The sequence below is a fragment of the Accipiter gentilis genome, chromosome 4 (genome assembly GCF_929443795.1).
Source record: "Accipiter gentilis chromosome 4, bAccGen1.1, whole genome shotgun sequence".
Lineage (NCBI taxonomy): Eukaryota > Metazoa > Chordata > Aves > Accipitriformes > Accipitridae > Astur > Astur gentilis.
Window position 1 is genome coordinate 44,674,386 of NC_064883.1, and position 18,125 is coordinate 44,692,510.

General features: G+C 41.2%; 1 protein-coding gene across 1 annotated transcript in view; it reads right to left on the reverse strand.

Moving 5' to 3' along the window:
• OBSCN (obscurin, cytoskeletal calmodulin and titin-interacting RhoGEF) overlaps positions 1-18,125 on the reverse strand; it is a 183,872-nt gene that overhangs the window by 34,747 nt on the left and 131,000 nt on the right. Inside the window, exons 88-94 of the mRNA XM_049798970.1 lie at positions 17,669-17,827; positions 16,222-16,399; positions 14,435-14,548; positions 13,573-13,740; positions 13,195-13,297; positions 12,474-12,603; positions 11,225-11,330 (exon numbers count right to left, since the gene is read on the reverse strand). Coding sequence (XP_049654927.1) covers positions 11,225-11,330; positions 12,474-12,603; positions 13,195-13,297; positions 13,573-13,740; positions 14,435-14,548; positions 16,222-16,399; positions 17,669-17,827 — 958 coding nt within the window. The remainder of the gene's footprint in view (positions 1-11,224; positions 11,331-12,473; positions 12,604-13,194; positions 13,298-13,572; positions 13,741-14,434; positions 14,549-16,221; positions 16,400-17,668; positions 17,828-18,125) is intronic.

Sequence of the window (18,125 nt, forward strand, 5' to 3'; positions counted from 1 at the left end):
GAACATGCCCCCGGGAATGTGCTCCTCAAACTGGCTGAAAAATCTTTGCCTGGGCTTGGACACCACAGGTCTCACCAGATTCAGCAGCACTGGCTTCCCAATCGTTGGCTCGTTGATCTCAGTCTGGAGCACAGAGATCTCACAGGGTTTCTCTGCCCTACGGTTCTGGTCGTCACACCCATAGGTCTCACCTTCTTCGGGAACATAGTCTTCAAGATCCTCCAGAGTTAATACTTTGCCATTGTGGGTTAAGATTTTGCGGTCCCGGGTGCTAATGTCATCTGTCTGTAGTTCCTCTGGTTCATCAACTATAATGACATTATCCTCTTCTGGGAGGACATCTTGCATTACTTCAGGTACCCCCTCTTCAATAGGCCAAGATATATCTAATTCATCTACCTCTTCCTTAACCTCTGGACTCGTTGGTGAGAACAGAAGTTCCTGCTGGTCTGCGGCAGCCGTCTCAAAACTGAAGACCAAAGCCTCACCCCCACAGGCAAGCAGCGGGGAAGCAACGTCCGACCCATAGCGAGCACTTGTTTCCTGGGGGAAGCTCTTTCCTTCGGTTCCATAATCCATAAAGGAACTATTTCCTAGCTGTTCGGACTCACACGGGGAGCTTCTGTCCTCGCTGCTGACTTGAGGTCCTTCCTCCTCGGTCGCGTACACCAGGGGCTGGATATCGGCTTCAGAGAGACTGTCATCAGGCAAAGATTTTGACTGTTCCACCAATTTATTGTTGGAGTTGTTTGTGTTCGGGTCATCTTCTGGGGAACGCCTAGGCCTTGAGCTGGGAAAAGTGAACGTTAACACCCCTGAGTCATCTTTTCCTTGTTTTGCTGGGGAAGAACCTCTTTTCCTTGCAGGTTTTGGTGATTTTTTCACCTTGAATTCAATTATTTCTTCCACTTCAACCCACTTGGGCTTTTTCTCTTCCCCCTTGGTCTCTGTGATGACACCTCTAGCTGCTGCTCCTTGCCTGTCCTCTGGTTCTGTGACAAAAAGCATGGGGACAGCAGACTTCGGTGTTGTCTCCTGCTCATGTCTGTGGACAGGCTGCCTGATCTTTGAAACATAAACTGGCTCTGGAGTTGGCTCCGCTCTCGGGGAGCGGGAAGGCGAATGACCTGAAGAAGAACGTGCAGGAGAAACCCTTCCCCTTTGTCTTGGGCTCTTCACCACAGTGGTTATCGTTTCCTCTCTGATGACAGAAAGGGTTGGAACGGAGTTGGAAGGAAGACGAGACTTTTCGGGGAGCCACACTCCATCAGCACACATGCCATTGTTGGGCAAGGCACTACAGTGGGGTTAGTTGTGTAAACACTCCAGCTTTTGGTGAAGCGTGTCATTTTGGAAGGGATACACACGCAACGCACACACCCACATGCCCATCTCCACTTACTTTCTGATCCAGGGAAAACCTCAGTGCCCTTTCCCCCAGGTGGACCCCAGCTCCGTTAACCTCCTTGAGTGCATGAACACAAACCACGTATATCCAGCTGAGAAACGTTCTTCTGGATGCTGCTATATTTCATGTCCTTGTGTTGACCACCTACTATGCTACTTTGGACCCATGTAGCAGTTTCACCCAAAGATTTTAAACACTCAAGGAGTTTAACCTTTTCCTGAGTATCCTGGGCTAAAATCCTGGCTTCATGGAATTCAATGGCAAAATGCCCTTTACTACAGCAAGGACAGCAGCTTCCTCTTTTTAAATAAATGTAACATATCTCTATTTTGTTTATTGAACGCTCTTTTGAGACCAGAGATCTGCATTTTCACATGCAGAACAGTTACATGAAAAGGGCATTAAGCATTTGGAGACCAGGAAAAGAAAGTGAGAACATTTCCTGCACAAGCCATCTATACCAAAATGTACTTATTTTTACTCTTCATAATATTATTGCAGACACAGCCTGATCCTACTACCACCAGTTGACATAGGAGTACCAAACCAGTCTAGAATTTTTGACATATTCAAAGCAGTTAGGACTTCTCAGCATCCCTGTATAAATACACAGCTTGTGTCAAAACAATCTTCTGCTACCATGCCAGTACAAACTTCGACCTTAAATGTGCTACAGATGAAATTGGATCTAATGGCTTTAAAATCTGGGGACAGGAACACCTAAAGCCAGACTTCAACGTTCTTAATTTATATATTTAACACATAGTTTTTCCTGCAGAGTTTTCAGTGGCATTTCTTACATGGAAAAAACTTGAAGGTAAAGGCAGTGTTTGCTTTGCACGGAAGCTAAGGATTTACAGTGGAGGCAGCTGGTTCAGTAGAACTAACAGGCAACGCTGATTTTGTTTGTGTGTTGAGATTCTGTTCCTACTTCCAAGACAATGGGATAAAAAAAAAAATCACTGAAGGGTAAAGACAATGGCCTGAACTGGGATTATGAATCAAGACAAGGGTGTTTTCATTTCTTTCTCCTCACCAGCCTTTGGTCACAGCCACAAAGGGCTGAAAGTCACCAGCTCTGCTCTCCAGCCATCTCTGCTGTGGTTTTTTGCACTGAGATACAATGAAGGGTGGAAGGAGTCCTTGTGAAAGGAGAGCCCGTTTCTCCTATTGCATTTGTGTAACCCTCATGAAAGACTAATCCTGTTAGATATACTGTAGCCTTTCTCATCTATTGGTCTCATTTTTGGAGGCTGGTATTGCTTTCTTCTATGGAGATCAGATTTCTTTCCACCATCAATCTCTCCCTTTGAGGATGTGGTAAAGTCCAGGGCTGGATCAGCTACAGTGAGATTTCTTTTCTTCCAGAGCACCCTCTCTTCTACTGCTCATTACCACTGCTTCACTCTTTCCCCTAAGTTTTCTATAGTTTTTGCTATAGACCTTTAAGGTTTATGCAGAGCCTTCATAATGGCCATGGTGCCTTTCCGAATTACACAAAAGTAAGTAATTTTAGATAAAGATGAGAATGAATCCCTAGTGCTTGCACTAGACTTTGCTCTCCATTGCAAGGTTAAAATGCTTTTTGAGGTCTGGGATTTCCATATATAGACATTGTTCAATCCCATCTCTAAATTATCTGTTATTTTCTGCTAGTAGTTTCAAAGCTGCTGCTGTTCCTCAGCCCGCTATACGTTAAGGAGAGCTGGAATGTGCCCTTAGAGAGTTGTTCCCAAACTTTACCCCGTCACTATCCCAGTTCCAGCTGAGGTCCACTCTAGTGGGTTCAAGACCACATCCACTAGCAAAAGGAGGGGAATTTCTGTTGTTCTGAGATCCCACTCATAAATGTACCAACCTCTTTTGGGGCTGCAGCCCTTAATTTAGGAATCATTTCTTGAGCTGTCCCAAGCAATAGTCTATGGAATTTGCATGTCAGAAATTTAGAAATCAGCTTAACTGATGGTCTTTTGTATTAGTTTAGTATTATTTAATCAATCAATATTAATGCTGCTGCTTGTGATTTGAAATCATAACGGGAAAAGGAGGACTATTAGCTGATGGAGCAGCGATGTAAAATAAAAGCATCTCTCCAGGTGATTTACAGGCACAGAGATGTTGAAAGATGAGATTTACTAAGCTTTAGACAAGGTCTGGCTCTGAGTGATTCCTGCCTGCTCATGACTTTCTCGGGATGTTTCTGAACATGATATCCAAAAATATTTCTCTGTTTAGCTACCCCACTGGTCATTAAGACAGCACAGGCAGAAACACCTTTGTTTTCTGGTCTTTGCAGGCTTAAAAAAGTCTAACGATTGGAGATTTTAACTGAACTGCTCTGCAAGAGAGAGGGGCAAAGGCAGAACCCCTTTCTGCCTCTCCTGTCTGCTCTTTGCCTATTCAAGGTGGAAGCTGCTAGGAGGGGGGACATGTCTTCTTATATGCCACTGGCTCCAAATGGACTAAGGTCATGGATCATAAGAAATAGTCGTCATAGGAAATAATAAAAGAGACAAAAGGTAAGCAACTCTTAACTGCATTTTAGTTGTCATTTCACAGATCCTCCTCTCCATCTAACAAAAGTAGTCAACTTTAGCATCATGTCCAAGTCAAGGACTGATTTTAGCAATAGTACAACTCTTGAGGTAATGCATTGGCCCAAAATATCCATTTTATATTCACCTACTACTATTAGGACATTATTTGAATAGCTTGGAGGTGCTCTGAAGGCCTACCACAGAAGGGCAATGTCCCCCTTGCAGCACATGAAACAATTTTATTATGTATTTGTTTATGATACTTAAAACCAAGAAGATACATTAAGGTTTTAATGGCTGATGAGCTTCTGGTCTACACACTTTACTGCAATTAATCTTCACATGTTCTAGGCACCCAACATAAACCAGGCTCAAAGTATCCAAAAAGACCAAGTCATTAGCAGGACAAAATTTCATATTAGAAATGTAGAGACAGAAGGGGATAAAAATGTGCATCTTCCTTCTGCTTCATCATAAAAGGCTCTCCTGAAGAATTTAAAATAGAAAGCCAGAAGAAATCACTGTAAGCTATGAGAAATTTGTTAAATTTGTACATTTTTTTCAAGTAGCCAGTTCTCAAAGCTGGTTTCTTTTCAACATTAAGAGTAAGACCCTACCTTCTTCAACTCTTGTGCAACTCCAGCAGTATTCAGTGGATTTTTTCACACTTGTAATATCATAAAAAACCCTGACCCAGGCTGTGTCTAACACCAGTGCTGCTATTTTTCGAAAAGGGATAGTAAGATATTTTTCAGGTGGTCACTTTGCATAGCACAGAATACCATGAGATCTGGTGGAATGGGAATGAACACACTTGCATGGCCAATAAACACAAGCTTGTTATTGGATCATGCATAGGCAGCAAGGCAAAACACAAATGTTACAAAAAAAAAAAAAAAAAAAAAATCAGCACTTACATGATGATGGTTTTCTTGGGCACTTTAGTCTCTTGTTCAGTGACTACAAAGAAAACAGTATGAACAGCATGGGGTTAAAGAAAGGCAAAAGCTGAAATGATTAAATTAACTTTGCTCAGTTAATCAAAATAAACTTGAGTGAAAAAAAAACAACTGTACCATCCCATCCATGCTTTCTGTGGTTATTTCCAGCAACATCTTTAGTGTTTCTGACCAAGAATGAGAATTCAGAGTGCTTTCTGAACAGTGAATGATTTAGCTTTGAAATAAAATATCTTGTGGAGAACAATAGTGCAAAATCTGTTTATTCTACCATGAGATTCTGACATTTTTGTTTGGCAGGTCAAAGCTAGAAAACAAGCTCTTTTTTAAAAAAAATTTTTTTCTCCCCTATAATAAGCTAGTGATGGTGTGAGAAACTTGAAAATGCCTAGATCTGGAAAATCCTGGAGAGCTGAAATTCTTTAAACTGTGGTTTCACTTACTAGAAAAAGAGTTTCCCCAAACACTGAACAGTCTCCAAGCTTTTGTGGACTAGATGCAAAATCCAAGCTGATAACAATGAAACTAAAATCATTATCATCGGTACAGAAAATCAGCATTAAAAATCCCCCCTAGGAAACCCAGGAGAGCCCGCTAATACACTTATGCCTACTCCATCTCTTTTTTACTATAATTGCAATTTTTCCTGACCCTTGTCCCATAACAAGCTAGAAGTTGTTGATGCATATCAAGGTCAAAAGAAAAGTAATGGTTTAATGATTTTTGCAAATATTTCTTAAAATTGACATTTCTTAAAATAAGAAAGATACCATTTGAAGAGCTAATAGAGGTTTTCAGCAGGTTCCCATCCTATCTGCTGGAATAAAATTAAGACACTGTTTGAACCAGACTGTTTTGAACACACTCTGAACTGCTGAACCTGTTTGAGATCTAGAAAAAAACAAGAGCAAGCCCCACTTTTTATTTAATAAACTAGTAAAGTTTCTAAAAAGACCTTAATCTAATCTCAAAGTAATTTGTCCAGCAATTGGTTTGCAATCTTCCAACCAGCCTATAATAAATAAGCTCTGGTAATTTTCAGTTGGTATAATTGAAAGTGAACTTCAACTTCAAAATATATCTGTAAAATCACAAACAGTTCTTGCCCAGGGAACTTGTCATGCCTGTATTATTTGTTAAATAACTTATGATTAGTGCTGATGTTTTCAATAGTGTCTCAAAACTGCACTGACTGAAAATTAAAAATACATTTACAACATTAGATGGAATAGTTTAACCTAATTTTCCTTCCACTTAATTTCCAAGGGCCCTCTTCTGCCGCTAGGTAAAACAACAAATCCCACCATAATGAAAAAGAAGTTTGTGCAAATGTTGATATCTGACCTAGAGCTCTATGTTTTCTTTGCAGAGCCTTGTCTCATTTATGCATGTAAAAATCTGGAATAATTTCCAATAGAGTCAAAGGAGTTACTGCAGAATTAGGTGGGTTTAAACAAAATCTGTTTGGAAATTAGAGTTTATAGCTTACTGGGTAAGTAAAGGGGAAAATTCCTTTCAAATGTTTACCTCTCAACACAATTAAAATATAACCGTTTACCTATCCTTAGTTAATATTTTTTAAATCATTCAAAACCTTTTTTAAATGGTGGACTGATAATTATACAATGACAGAAGATGAACTGAGTGATTGAACAATTTACTGCACCCAGGCTGGAAATTTTCACTGAATTTTTAAACCCTTAAATCAATATTGTGCAATTTTTACATAACTTTTAGAAAATCTCATCAAATATTATAATGAGATTAATCCATAAACAGCAAGAGTATCAGTTCTGATATAAATAGGAGTTAATTTGATTACACACCTAAACACAGATGTTTTATACAGTTATTTTAACAACTGTATTTATATGATAATTAAATAAGTATTTAATGAAATCTTCAAAGTCTGTAAGAAGAAGTCTCTTTAATGTTTACTCTATTGATGTCTGTTCTTGCAGTCCTCCCAAATGACACCACTGCAATATTTCTATACGTAGCAGATGTCAAAGGGGTTCAGTATTCAAAAGTTCAGCAGGCCTGGGATGAGAAAGCTGTAAATGGTGTATAGTACCTGGGTCCTGATGACTGTGTGTGGCGGATCAATTTGATATGTGCTATCCAAGGTGTGAGGGAGGATTGAAACAATCTTATATGAAGGATAGAACCACATGAAAGTAGGATGAGAGAATTTGGGTTTGGTTGTGTGGGGGTTTGGTTTTTTTTTTTTTTTCCCAAGAGGAAAATATTCTGCATCCGTTTTAGCACCAGATTTATCATTTCAACTTGTTCAATAGCATTTTAGGAAAACAGCTTTGCAAAGCAGGAGCCCCTGATAAGCAGGTTAAAAGCTGTAAGCATTAGGATCAGCCAGTGCTTCTATAGGACTAGACTCCTCTTTGGTTAATACGTTAAATCATTGACTTACAAGTGATGAAACATTTATGATAAGTCAGTTCCTGTTGCTCTGAATGGATGAAAGGTGGTTTATGGCCTTTCTTACAAACTCTAAGTCTGCTTTCTCCACTCACGGAAGCATAAACCTATTTTTCCTGCACAGTACACGCCGCTGGCATAAACCACAGGAGCACTGCTCTGCTTTCACCCTTCTTCTGCTACGCATCAGAGATTATTCTGCAACAGGGAATGCACAAATCTGGCATGAACTGCTAAAGCTAATCTTAAAATGAGCAATTCATGGACATAACACAGTTTCCTAAATCGTGTGAATGAAACGTAAGTGTTCTGCACCTCTCTAAAAAAAAAAAAAAAAAAAAAAAAAAAAAAAAAGAAAGGCTCCACTCCTGCAGAGGCTGAGCTGGTTGTAAAGGCAGATTGTGCTCTTGAATTTGCACCGAAAACCCTGTGGCCAGCCCAAAAATGAGACTAACTGATGATGACAACAGAATAAAAATAACAAGAGAAATATCCTAATCATCAGCCTAACCAGGGAACTTCAAAAAGGTCAGGGGAAAAAATCCTATGCCCTATTTCTTCAGTAAAAGGGTAGCACTAAGAGATCTAATTCTTCCCTGTGTTTTAAAGCAATCTTCCATTTGAGAGCCTCAGAATATTTAGCTTTTCCCTGCAGGGTGGATATTACCAAACAAGGCAACTAAATAACTTGCCCAAAGCTCTGCGCGAGATCTAGGGCAAAATTCTGGAGAGATTCCTGTTGCCTGTTTGTAACTGTGCTGGGTGGTTTTATGGTTTTGCTTATCTCCGCTTGTGTAGCTGACTCCTTCCTCTACTATTGACCGTCTCATTCTACGTCCTGGACCTGCCCACCCATACGAAGATGCAACACCTTTCAAAAACACTGGGCTTTGGTTTTCTGGAAAAAAGAAGAACAAGTTAGTGAGCTTGGGATGAATGAATCACAATAGTAACATGTTAAAAAGAGATGCTACAGCACATCAGCCCAGATCTGCCGTGTGTAGGTTAAGCAGCAAGGTGCAAAGCAGACAGTCAACTTGAAGTCAAAGAGAAGGATCTTCTTTCAGTTACGCTTTTTGAAAAGTGTCTAAAATTCTTCCAATATCCACAGAAAAAGGATTTTGAAAGCAACTCTCCATTGACTTCAGTGCAGCGACTGGGTGTAGCTGAAGGCAGATCTCAGCGTTTCAGGCTTGCAGCCCAAGCTGCGGCTGCTCGCAAGGGGACCCCTTAGTCCAGTGGTTTCCATCCTTTTTGGATTTGGTCCTTCCAATGGATCTTCAAATTCCCACAGTGTGAATTTAAACCGAGTGACAAAAAGTTTGGTTTTGAGACCCATGGTATTGGACTGTGGACCGTCACTGACTGCAGGTCAGGGCTCATAAACCACCGTACTAATGGTATCCCAAATTGTGACGGTAGGTTTGGTTCAGTATAATAAACAGTACATAAAGGCAGGAGGATAAAAAATAAAATAGTTGCAACTAAAGCCCCTTGGGTGCCTCAGGAGACTCTGACAACAGTCATTTCGCAGAACCAACGATAAATCAGGTAAAACTTAGACCCACTGTGCAGGTGAACTAGGAAACAGACACAGCATATATTTTCTGTTGTAATAGTACCACACAGCAGTAATGTTGTCCTCCTGGTGAAGTTACAAATAATCCCATTTTCACAAATAGAAAGGATTGTAAGGATGGAAAGAGAAAGCCTTCATGAGATCCATCCGTCCTCCAGTTCTTTGCCAGATGAACCTGATTTTTCCATAGGTAGGTCAAGGCTGGTTATTGATTCTCAAGAAAGCAACGAATTCCCTCCACGGTCAAGTGCATTATGCCAAATGCACCCCTGATGCGATCTGCTCAGAACAATCCTCGTGCTCCATGGATGAGCCTGCTCTTTGCTCCATTGGCCTGAAGCAGCTCTCCCTCTGTTTCTCCCTGGAGGTAACTCAGGGATCTATTTCCTTCCCTATTACCAAGTTCAAGCAATTGCACATCACAGACCAAAACCTATTTCATAACATTTCTGAAGCTTCCAGGCAAACTCCAATTATATTTCTTCAACCAAGCTCACAAAATTTTTTGTTTATGACTGCAGGAATAACAGCAGATGAGTAATTTGGGGCTGAAGAGATACATTTGCAACCCCAACAGCTGAACGATGCTCCTAACGCTGTTTTACAACCCTTGTTTGTTTTTATAACGTATTCTGTGTTGGTACAAGGGAACTTCATCAAGATATGCAACCCTAACTGATTTGTTTGTGTTCCTCTACATCCTGCATACAACTTATTTTTCTCTCTTTAGCGTGTAGCAAGGACAAACCATTCAAGTACTTGAAGTTTTATTCTGCTGAAACAATTATAGTGTTACTATACTAACACCATTCGCCCTGTAACATTTTGGAACGATTTGATGGCACTCTGGGAAAGGACTAGAAGGAAAACAAGCATAAAATAAAGACAAGCAAGTACATAGATCAGAATACTAATCTTAATATCCTATTGTGTCTGTATGCTCTTAATCTAAGAATACAGCATTAGTGTCTACAGAGGGCTGGCCCAAAGATGCATCCAGGCCAGGACCCTGTCTCAGACAGGGCCAACAGCAAAGGCCTATAGAAAATAATGAAAAAAATATGAGCGGAGTACCATTTTCCCTGAATATTTTTCCAGTCATTTGCCGCTCAGCAGCTTCTTGAGTCAGAATGCCTTTGTATTTGATGGCTCTTAGTGAATGTTGATAATAACAATTATCCCCTGTCAGAACCACACCTGCACCCCTGTTATTATCACAAGACAATGTGAAAACACTGAAGGTGAAGAAAGAAGGTTCTGCTGCTGTTGGGAAACCTCTGGCTTTTGTTGGCCATGTCTCCACTAACCACATCTGGGACAGCTCTCTGACTCCAAGGTTTGCTGACATGGAATGGCGTGTGCCTATCCTAGTCCTCTCTCTTACCCTCCAAACCAGTAAGTTATCTATTATAGATCATCCCTTGGCTATTTTATCTCCTGAACTGCTGCTAGGAACTGTTTGAGAGAGACCGCACTGGCTGGCCCATGGCCCAGCTGGCTGAGGACACTTCTAAGATGTACGAAGAACCAATTTCCTATGCCATGAGATGTTCCTTACTCAGATGTAGCCACTGATTTAAATGCAGTTCTGATGGGTTTTATAGCAGGCGTGTCTAACACACTGCTCGTGGAAATCCCTCTGATAAGACGGTAACTTTAGGCAGTCACAGCGTAAAGGTGTTAAGACAGAGATGTGGTGCTGGGTGGGTGTAAAATCAGTTGCTGTCACCCTACCAGTTCAGGTGAAACACGCATTAAAAAAAGGAATAGACTCTATGACTATGTGGTGCGTAATACCTGATCAGTCCTAGATAATGGATGAACTAACATTGCTCAGGATATGCTGCTGTCAGTTCTGCTTTCTCAGTCGTTCCAGATGGTCTTCAGTGGTATTTCAGAAACGATCACAATATTCCTGCAGCTTTACTTACTGGCCCCTGTTTTTTCTCAGCGGCACGTAACTCATGTTCTGCCAGGCTGACACACATTTTCACATATTCAAACAGGAATAGGAACATCTTTCTTGCACTAGTGGTGGTGTGACATACCCTTCATTTGCTCCTCCTTTTTCATATAATGCATTTATGAGCATTATATGATGAAGTTGATTTGCCAGGTTTGGAAATCAACAGATGGTGATGGGTATAGAGCTGAGCTGCAGTATACCCATGCACATCTTGATAGACATACAGATACGTGTACACCAACAATCAATATGGATAAGATGGCAAATGTATTTGATCCTCAGTGAGATGGTTTTAGAGTAATTCGCTGACATACTTACAGAGCTGGTCAAGGATCGTACCTTCTATGGTAATGGCTTGGTCTCCTCTCCTCTCCTGGGTCAGGGCTGCAGCACTGTGATGGTAAAGTTCTGCTCCACTTTTTGCAGACCCTAATCTGTTCACCAGCTAAAGAGAATCATGCAGTACCAAATGAAACGCAGGATGTTTTTGTATAATAAAAATCTTCCTATACCACATTACAAATTCATTGCAATTTACATGACAACAGAAATGGACAAAGCTGTGACCCCAAAGCAAAGCTAGAGTTCGAACGAACACGTTGCTGCTCAGTGCAGTTCCTGATAATGCTTTACCACAAATGGCTCGCACAGACAAGTTACGGCACATCAGATCACTTAGTTATTTGCAGTTTGCTCTGCAGCCTGTGCCTTGGTCCTGAGGTAGCTCTGTCTCTACCAACAGGCACAGATTCCTGCTGTACGGCATTTAAGTAGTAAAGACAGGGTTTTTTGTTTACCATCCATTAATCGACTGGGTCTTAGCCAAGGGAATACTGGACCTTGGGATCTTAGCTAATGGCAAGTGCAAGGTAATGCGATTTTGCTAAAATTCTACTAGAAGTCTTTAAATTATATCAAACTTCCTACAAATTTCTGTGGAATAACTGTGAAGTTGCTGTGAGCTGAGCCGTTTACCATGGGTCAGCTGACCCCCTGCTAATTTCCTAAATCGAGGTCAACTGTTTTTTATTGCTGAGCCCTGACAGCTTATAACTATTTTATTACAACGCATGCATAGACTATGACTAATTTTTGGAGAATATTTCACAGCACATTTATTTTATTAGATACTTTCATGTAGGCATGCTTGTTAAATAAACAGGAATTTCCGTGGTTTACACTTCCATTTAGATTTAATTTCTTTCTTTTGGCTTTGGATGGTTTCTTTGTAGCAGCATGAATCTGTCCTAATTTAAACACGGTCCAGAAACAAAATGTCATGTCATAATGGTCCTAAACTTTGTAAGAGGTACCTCTAGAGATCCAGGTCTGAATTTAAGCTACAGAACAAGCTCACTCAGTTATTATTTGAACCACCAAACTCTCAGATCGGAATATTCTGAAGCTTTTGGATGTTCACGATCCAGATCTAGTTCAAGAGAACCTGACTTTATATAAGCTTTTTTGATGTGGCAGGCAGCAGCAATTCCTCAGCCACTATTCTCATGCAATGTGTCTCTCCCAGTGAAATGAATTCTCCTACCTATGTCATGTCAGAGAGCAGATCTTTAAAACTCTCCAAACTTACCTCGCATTCGTAGTGTCCCATATCTTCATTGGAAGGGTTCTTCACCACCAGGACTATTATGCCACTCCGTGGTTCACTGAAAGTCTGGTATTTACTTGTGTTCTTCAACAGTACACCATCTTTGTACCATCTGCATGTGGAAAACACCGAGTATAAGCCAGGAAAAAATATGCAGTGTCGAGAAGTCCCCAGCTCACTGATCCATCTGTCAGACCAGTGGGCAAACAACCCAAGAGTTAACCATTAGACAAAAATTTGGATTCTGGCAGATGGGTCTACAGGTTGGCAGATCACACGTGGATACTAAACTGCACAGGTTTATGAGATTCTTCTCAGAAATTCTCATATAAGCAAAAGGGCGTCTAATCATGTGAAGCTATGCTGAGCTTTTTGTCTGAATACCCCAGGCTGGTTGCTGATGAAATAAATTCAGGTGTAAGGCAGGGAGGATAAAGGAATGATAGAATGTTGTCAGGGCATTAGATCTGATACAGTTCTGTAGCAGGTTTTATCCGTAGGTATTTCTTTTCAGATGTTAGCTAGAATAAATTGCTGAGAATCTCAGGAATGTTGGGATTGGGAAGAGCCAGCATTGGGATGGGGTTAAGGTGGAAGACACAGAGAAGAAAGGGTAATAACCTTGAAAGAAAGGGCAGGAGACTCTTCTGACAATGCAAAACAGGAAAACAGGATTTGTTCTAGTGTGACTTGAAGAACTGACCTGATTTGAGGCCTAGGTGCTCCTTCGATAGTACAGGTAAACTGAGCATCTTCACCCTCGACAAAATAAGCATTTCTAACCTTGTTCACAAACCGTGGCGGCACTGCAAAGCAAAGATAAGTGTAGCTAGTAGCTGAAAATATGATCAGATACAAAGGATGTGCCCCTGACCAGATAATTCTTATGATGTCTGCACACAAGACACTAAAGATCGAATTTTTTCACCTAAGAACAACTGACTGCACCTGTACATCAAATAACTTTTTTAAAGTATTACCCAGTAGATGTTATACAGAACTTCTAGGATGTCTTAATATTTATGTTGAAGGTACTACATAGCAGTCCCCTTTAAAACAATGCATCTGTGCAGAACTTTACCTTGAACAAGGATCTTTCCTAAGGTACTGGCATTTCCAGCAGGGCTGGAAGCAAAGCACATGTACTGTCCTGAGTCAACACCCGTTAGGTTGTCCAAGATCAATGTGCAAGAACCATCGGGATCTTCTATTATAATGTGATGGGGATCCACCTCCACAGGCTTTCCATCTGAAAGACAAAAGGGGGAAAAAAAATTAAATAGCTTAGTATCAATTATGTTTTCTCCTTGGGAATTTCATCCAGCTTTTCTGCTTGAGAGGACTGAGAGCTGTATTTGCTTTTTTGCTGCTGATGTTGGTAGTTGAGGAATGAGTTCTTCATCTTCATCCAGCTCTCTACAAAACATCCCCCCGGGCAAAGCACTGCTGAGGGACCTCATACATCATCAATCTTCATTTAAAAGTGAAATTTTCCCAGAGTGTGCTCTGTGCAGTTATAGCTCTGATTTGCTAGCCACAGGAACACCTCCACAGTGACTGTAAACATGCAGAACAGATCTTTACAAGGTGTGAACTTATAGCAAAGCTGTTTACTCTGCAATATGGTAATGCTGGGGAAAAGAATATGTCCACACAGCTGCCTGTGCTATGACATGGAAACATCTGAGCTAGTTCAAACAAGTTGTTCATTTACTAGTTGTCTAACTGCCACAAGATGTGGCTTCATAAGGGCTTATAGGCAAACCTGAAAAAAAAGGGTGTATTAGCTCGTAGGAAGATCTGTTACCTGGGTTGCTTAGTAGCTAACTTTAAAACTAGACTTGGGTATCTCTAGGTGGTCAGCTTTTAGATTACCCACTAACCAAAGCAATATAGACAAAGAACAAATTTGGAAGATGTACTTCATGGCTTGCCGCTCATACCTTTGTACCAGCTGACAGATGGCTTGGGAACTCCTGTGACTTTGCAAGCCAGCTTGACTGTCTCTCCCAGCTCAGCTGTACACTCTGCCAGTTCTTCCTCAAAGTCTGGAGGTACTGAAACATCAGAATAAGCATGTTAGTTTGGGGGGGGGGGGGGGGGGGGGCTGTCCATAGGGTGGCTGCTGCAAAGTAAGATAGGAATAGCTATAATTTTTGCAAATCTGTGAGGTTCAGAACGGGAAGCTGAACAGAAAATTTTAGCAGCTAATGACTTTCCAGGTGACATGCTGTCCTTGCTTATCTGAGACTAAATTCAGTCTGTCAAATGTCTGTTGTTGGCTATAAAGATGGGCCATAAAAAAAAATGGGGTTTGTTTCTGATCTGGAAGTGTTTTTGGCCATGATTTTAATAAGTACATCCGTTATTCAGACACAACACAGCTGCCACAGTTAGATAATTCCCCAATTAAAATGCACCCTTGATATCCAAACTAGTATTCTGTTGGTCTCCATCCAATAAAATCTATGCTTTGTTAAGGGACTTTTTTTAAACTTATTACTACCATATGAAACTATGCAAAATTATTCTGATAGTCTTTCTCATTAGAACACCTCACTAAAAGCACAAAAATAAAATGCCCAGACTTGTTTTCAGTGTATATACACTAAAACCAACTCTGCTCTGGCATTTGAAGATGCCAAATTTCCTTACGCTGTAAAGAACACCATTTCTAGCTTATACCTGGACAATAAAGATATAATAACCCTGCTGATAAATTTTGTGGACAGAAAACTGATGGAATCTCAAATGCCAGTGAGGATGAAGCAGCTTGAATGACAAGATAAAAATCCAAAGCAAACCCATGTGCGCGGATACAGCAATGTAAGCCAGAAGTTGAGTGGAGGACTTGGTACCCAACAAAGTCACAAGGGGCTTTATCCTGGTATCAGCAGGACTCTGGGTCAGGTCCTGAGACTGGTTTTCCCACTGGACTCTGATGCTCTTCACACAGTGGGCCAGGGCCTTTGTCACCAAATCCTGTGGTCATCTCCCCTTCTGCAATCCCTGCCAGATCAAAGGCATCTCTAGTGCCAACCCTGCAATTTGTGTTTTAGAAGTTTCAGTAACGTGTTTCTCTTCTCCAGTGACACACATTTTCTGGGCTATTTTGCTGGAAAATAACATCCTCTGCTTATTGACAAGAACGTATGAATATGAAGACAGGGAACTGGGCAACCACTTCAGTCTCTGACTCTGATCCTCCATCAGAGGCAACCCACATCAGTTGAATCGGCCAGGGATAGCCAGCTCTTCTCAGCTCATCAGCCTGTGTTTTCCACACTTGGGTTACGGACTTTGAAGAGTAATTAGAAAGTTACTCATCTGCTCTGCTATTGCCTAAAAACCTCTATCCTGTGGGACCTCTGTCATGCAAACTTAATCATTTCAGTGATATACAGTCTTGGGTCCCTTGATGGTAAATGGAGAGAGTCAAACACCACTGTCCCATCCTGATAGAGATACCTTCCTCAGCTCAAGTGGAGGACCTAACGCTGCTATAATTATTCTGGTTAAAGCTTATTGCGTGCTGTCAAGTCACGTGCGCTGTTATTTACAGCAGTCTGTGATGTGATTAAAAGAAAAGCCTCTAACCCTAGTTCAGTTTAAGAGGTGGCAAATGACCCTAGATGGTTTCTCTCCTTCTTTTGCTAATCTCCTTCCTGAATCAGAGAGACCACCCAACAAAAAAACCTAAGAGGTTTGGGCTATCTCAGGCCATACTCACTCCAGACAGGCTCGCTGATCCGCTGCTGGATGCCACAGATCTCCTTCACCCAGGAGTTCTTGATATTTACTGTACGTGCCTGAAGGAGGTACTTGCGGACCAAGTCCTCCCGTTCGTGCCAGATCTCAAACGCCCGGTCATCCCCTTCCACAAGGTCGTTCACGTCTATGTTGTTCAGCTGCACGACAGGAGGACAAGAAAGTCAACGCACATCCCGTGTTCTTAAGGCTGAATTTCCCACAGCTAAACACCCAGAGTTTAGGACAGTTCAGACCTAGCCTTTGTGAACCAGAACAGCCTTCAACCACCGTTTGAAATGGAAACAACTATTAATCACCAGCAAGTCTCCTGCTACCAGTGTGCGCCCTATTTGGTGGACATGAGTTGTGCCATTCCCATTAAAGCTATATCAGATGCTCCAACAGCAAAAGGGATAATTTACACCGCTTTTAAAGATTTTTCAGATTGCATGAGCAAGGCAACGTAGCTTTGGCTGAACAACAACCGGGGTCACTTCGCAATCCTTTCCCCAGTATACTTGACTTTCTGGTTACCAAAAAGACATTTTCCTGGGACTAATTATCACATTTCAGGGAAGTAACATCTGGCATTAAAGTGTATCCCAAGGGTGGGACACACTGGCCCTGCAGTGCAGCACTGTTGGGCCCAGGAACAACATGGTTAGGGGCTACATGAAAAGAAGTTACAGAGCAGGCACTCTCTGGACAAAGCAGCCCTATTTTCTTGGAAAATAAAATCTGCCTATGAATATCAGTGAGGACAGTGATAAGGACTTTTGGAAGGCCCTGACTGGGCTTGGTCAAGAGCTCCATGTTTGTTTTTTTTATTTTGTTGGTTAGTCTTTACTGGAGTTGAGCATCTGCTGCCTTGGGAAAACTCTTTCTGTAGTTTCCTGCAGTTTTAACCTGAGCCCTGAATGTCTGAAGATGAGCTGGTCAAACCCTTTGAATTTTTCATTTCTAAACAAGAATTGGTGTCAGGGAAGGACATAAACAGCAGAAAGTACCACTGGGAATGTAGCATATGACTAAACCAGCATTTCCTCCAATTTACTACCAACATTACAGAGTGCCGAAACCAAAGATCTACCAATGCTAGCAAATACTATAGACAGCAAAATTTTGCACACTTATGAAGTTAACTCAGTGAGCTAACAGACATGGATAAACACTTGTGCATGTAATCTCATCGCTTCACCGTAAAAATCCACCCATGCATCTGACGGTTTCTGACATGTTTCTGACAGGTTTAACAGAGAGATTTTGGGGTAGACATAGATTCTACTTGTGGTTCAAAAACTTTTGGAAACAAAGCAATATCTCAAAAGGATTAGTGAAATGTCCCATTTAGATGACCAGAAGCTGGATATAAACATGAAGTTCTCAATGACAGAGAAATGCTCTAGGTGAGGTTGTGATGGTCAGACCTTCATGATGTTCTTAAAGATGTAACTGTAGGTGTCTGTCTTTGTGTCTCGCTTTGGTTTGCAGATCACAATATAATTTTTGAAGAGGAAGACATGTCTTTTATGTCCTTTCCATGCCACTCTAGCTCCTGGAGCTCCTTCCCACACAATGAAGTGGCCCTGACAGGAAAAAAGAAGGAATAGCACATAGTGATAACTCTGGAATAATTACCACAATGATGTTCCACCATCATTTTTCAGTGAACAGATAACAAACGTTTACTATTACATTGTCACTTTATGTGTCTCTAGTTTGTTACACCACAGCAGACTGTTTCTAATGCTAAAGGCGATGCATCAGACTGACAGCACCAACGGGATGCACACAGTGGTTGTCATTACTTTGATCTTTAAATGCTATTCTTTGTTGCCAGAATAATACAGAGCTCGTGTCAAGTAGGCACAGGCCACTAGTACT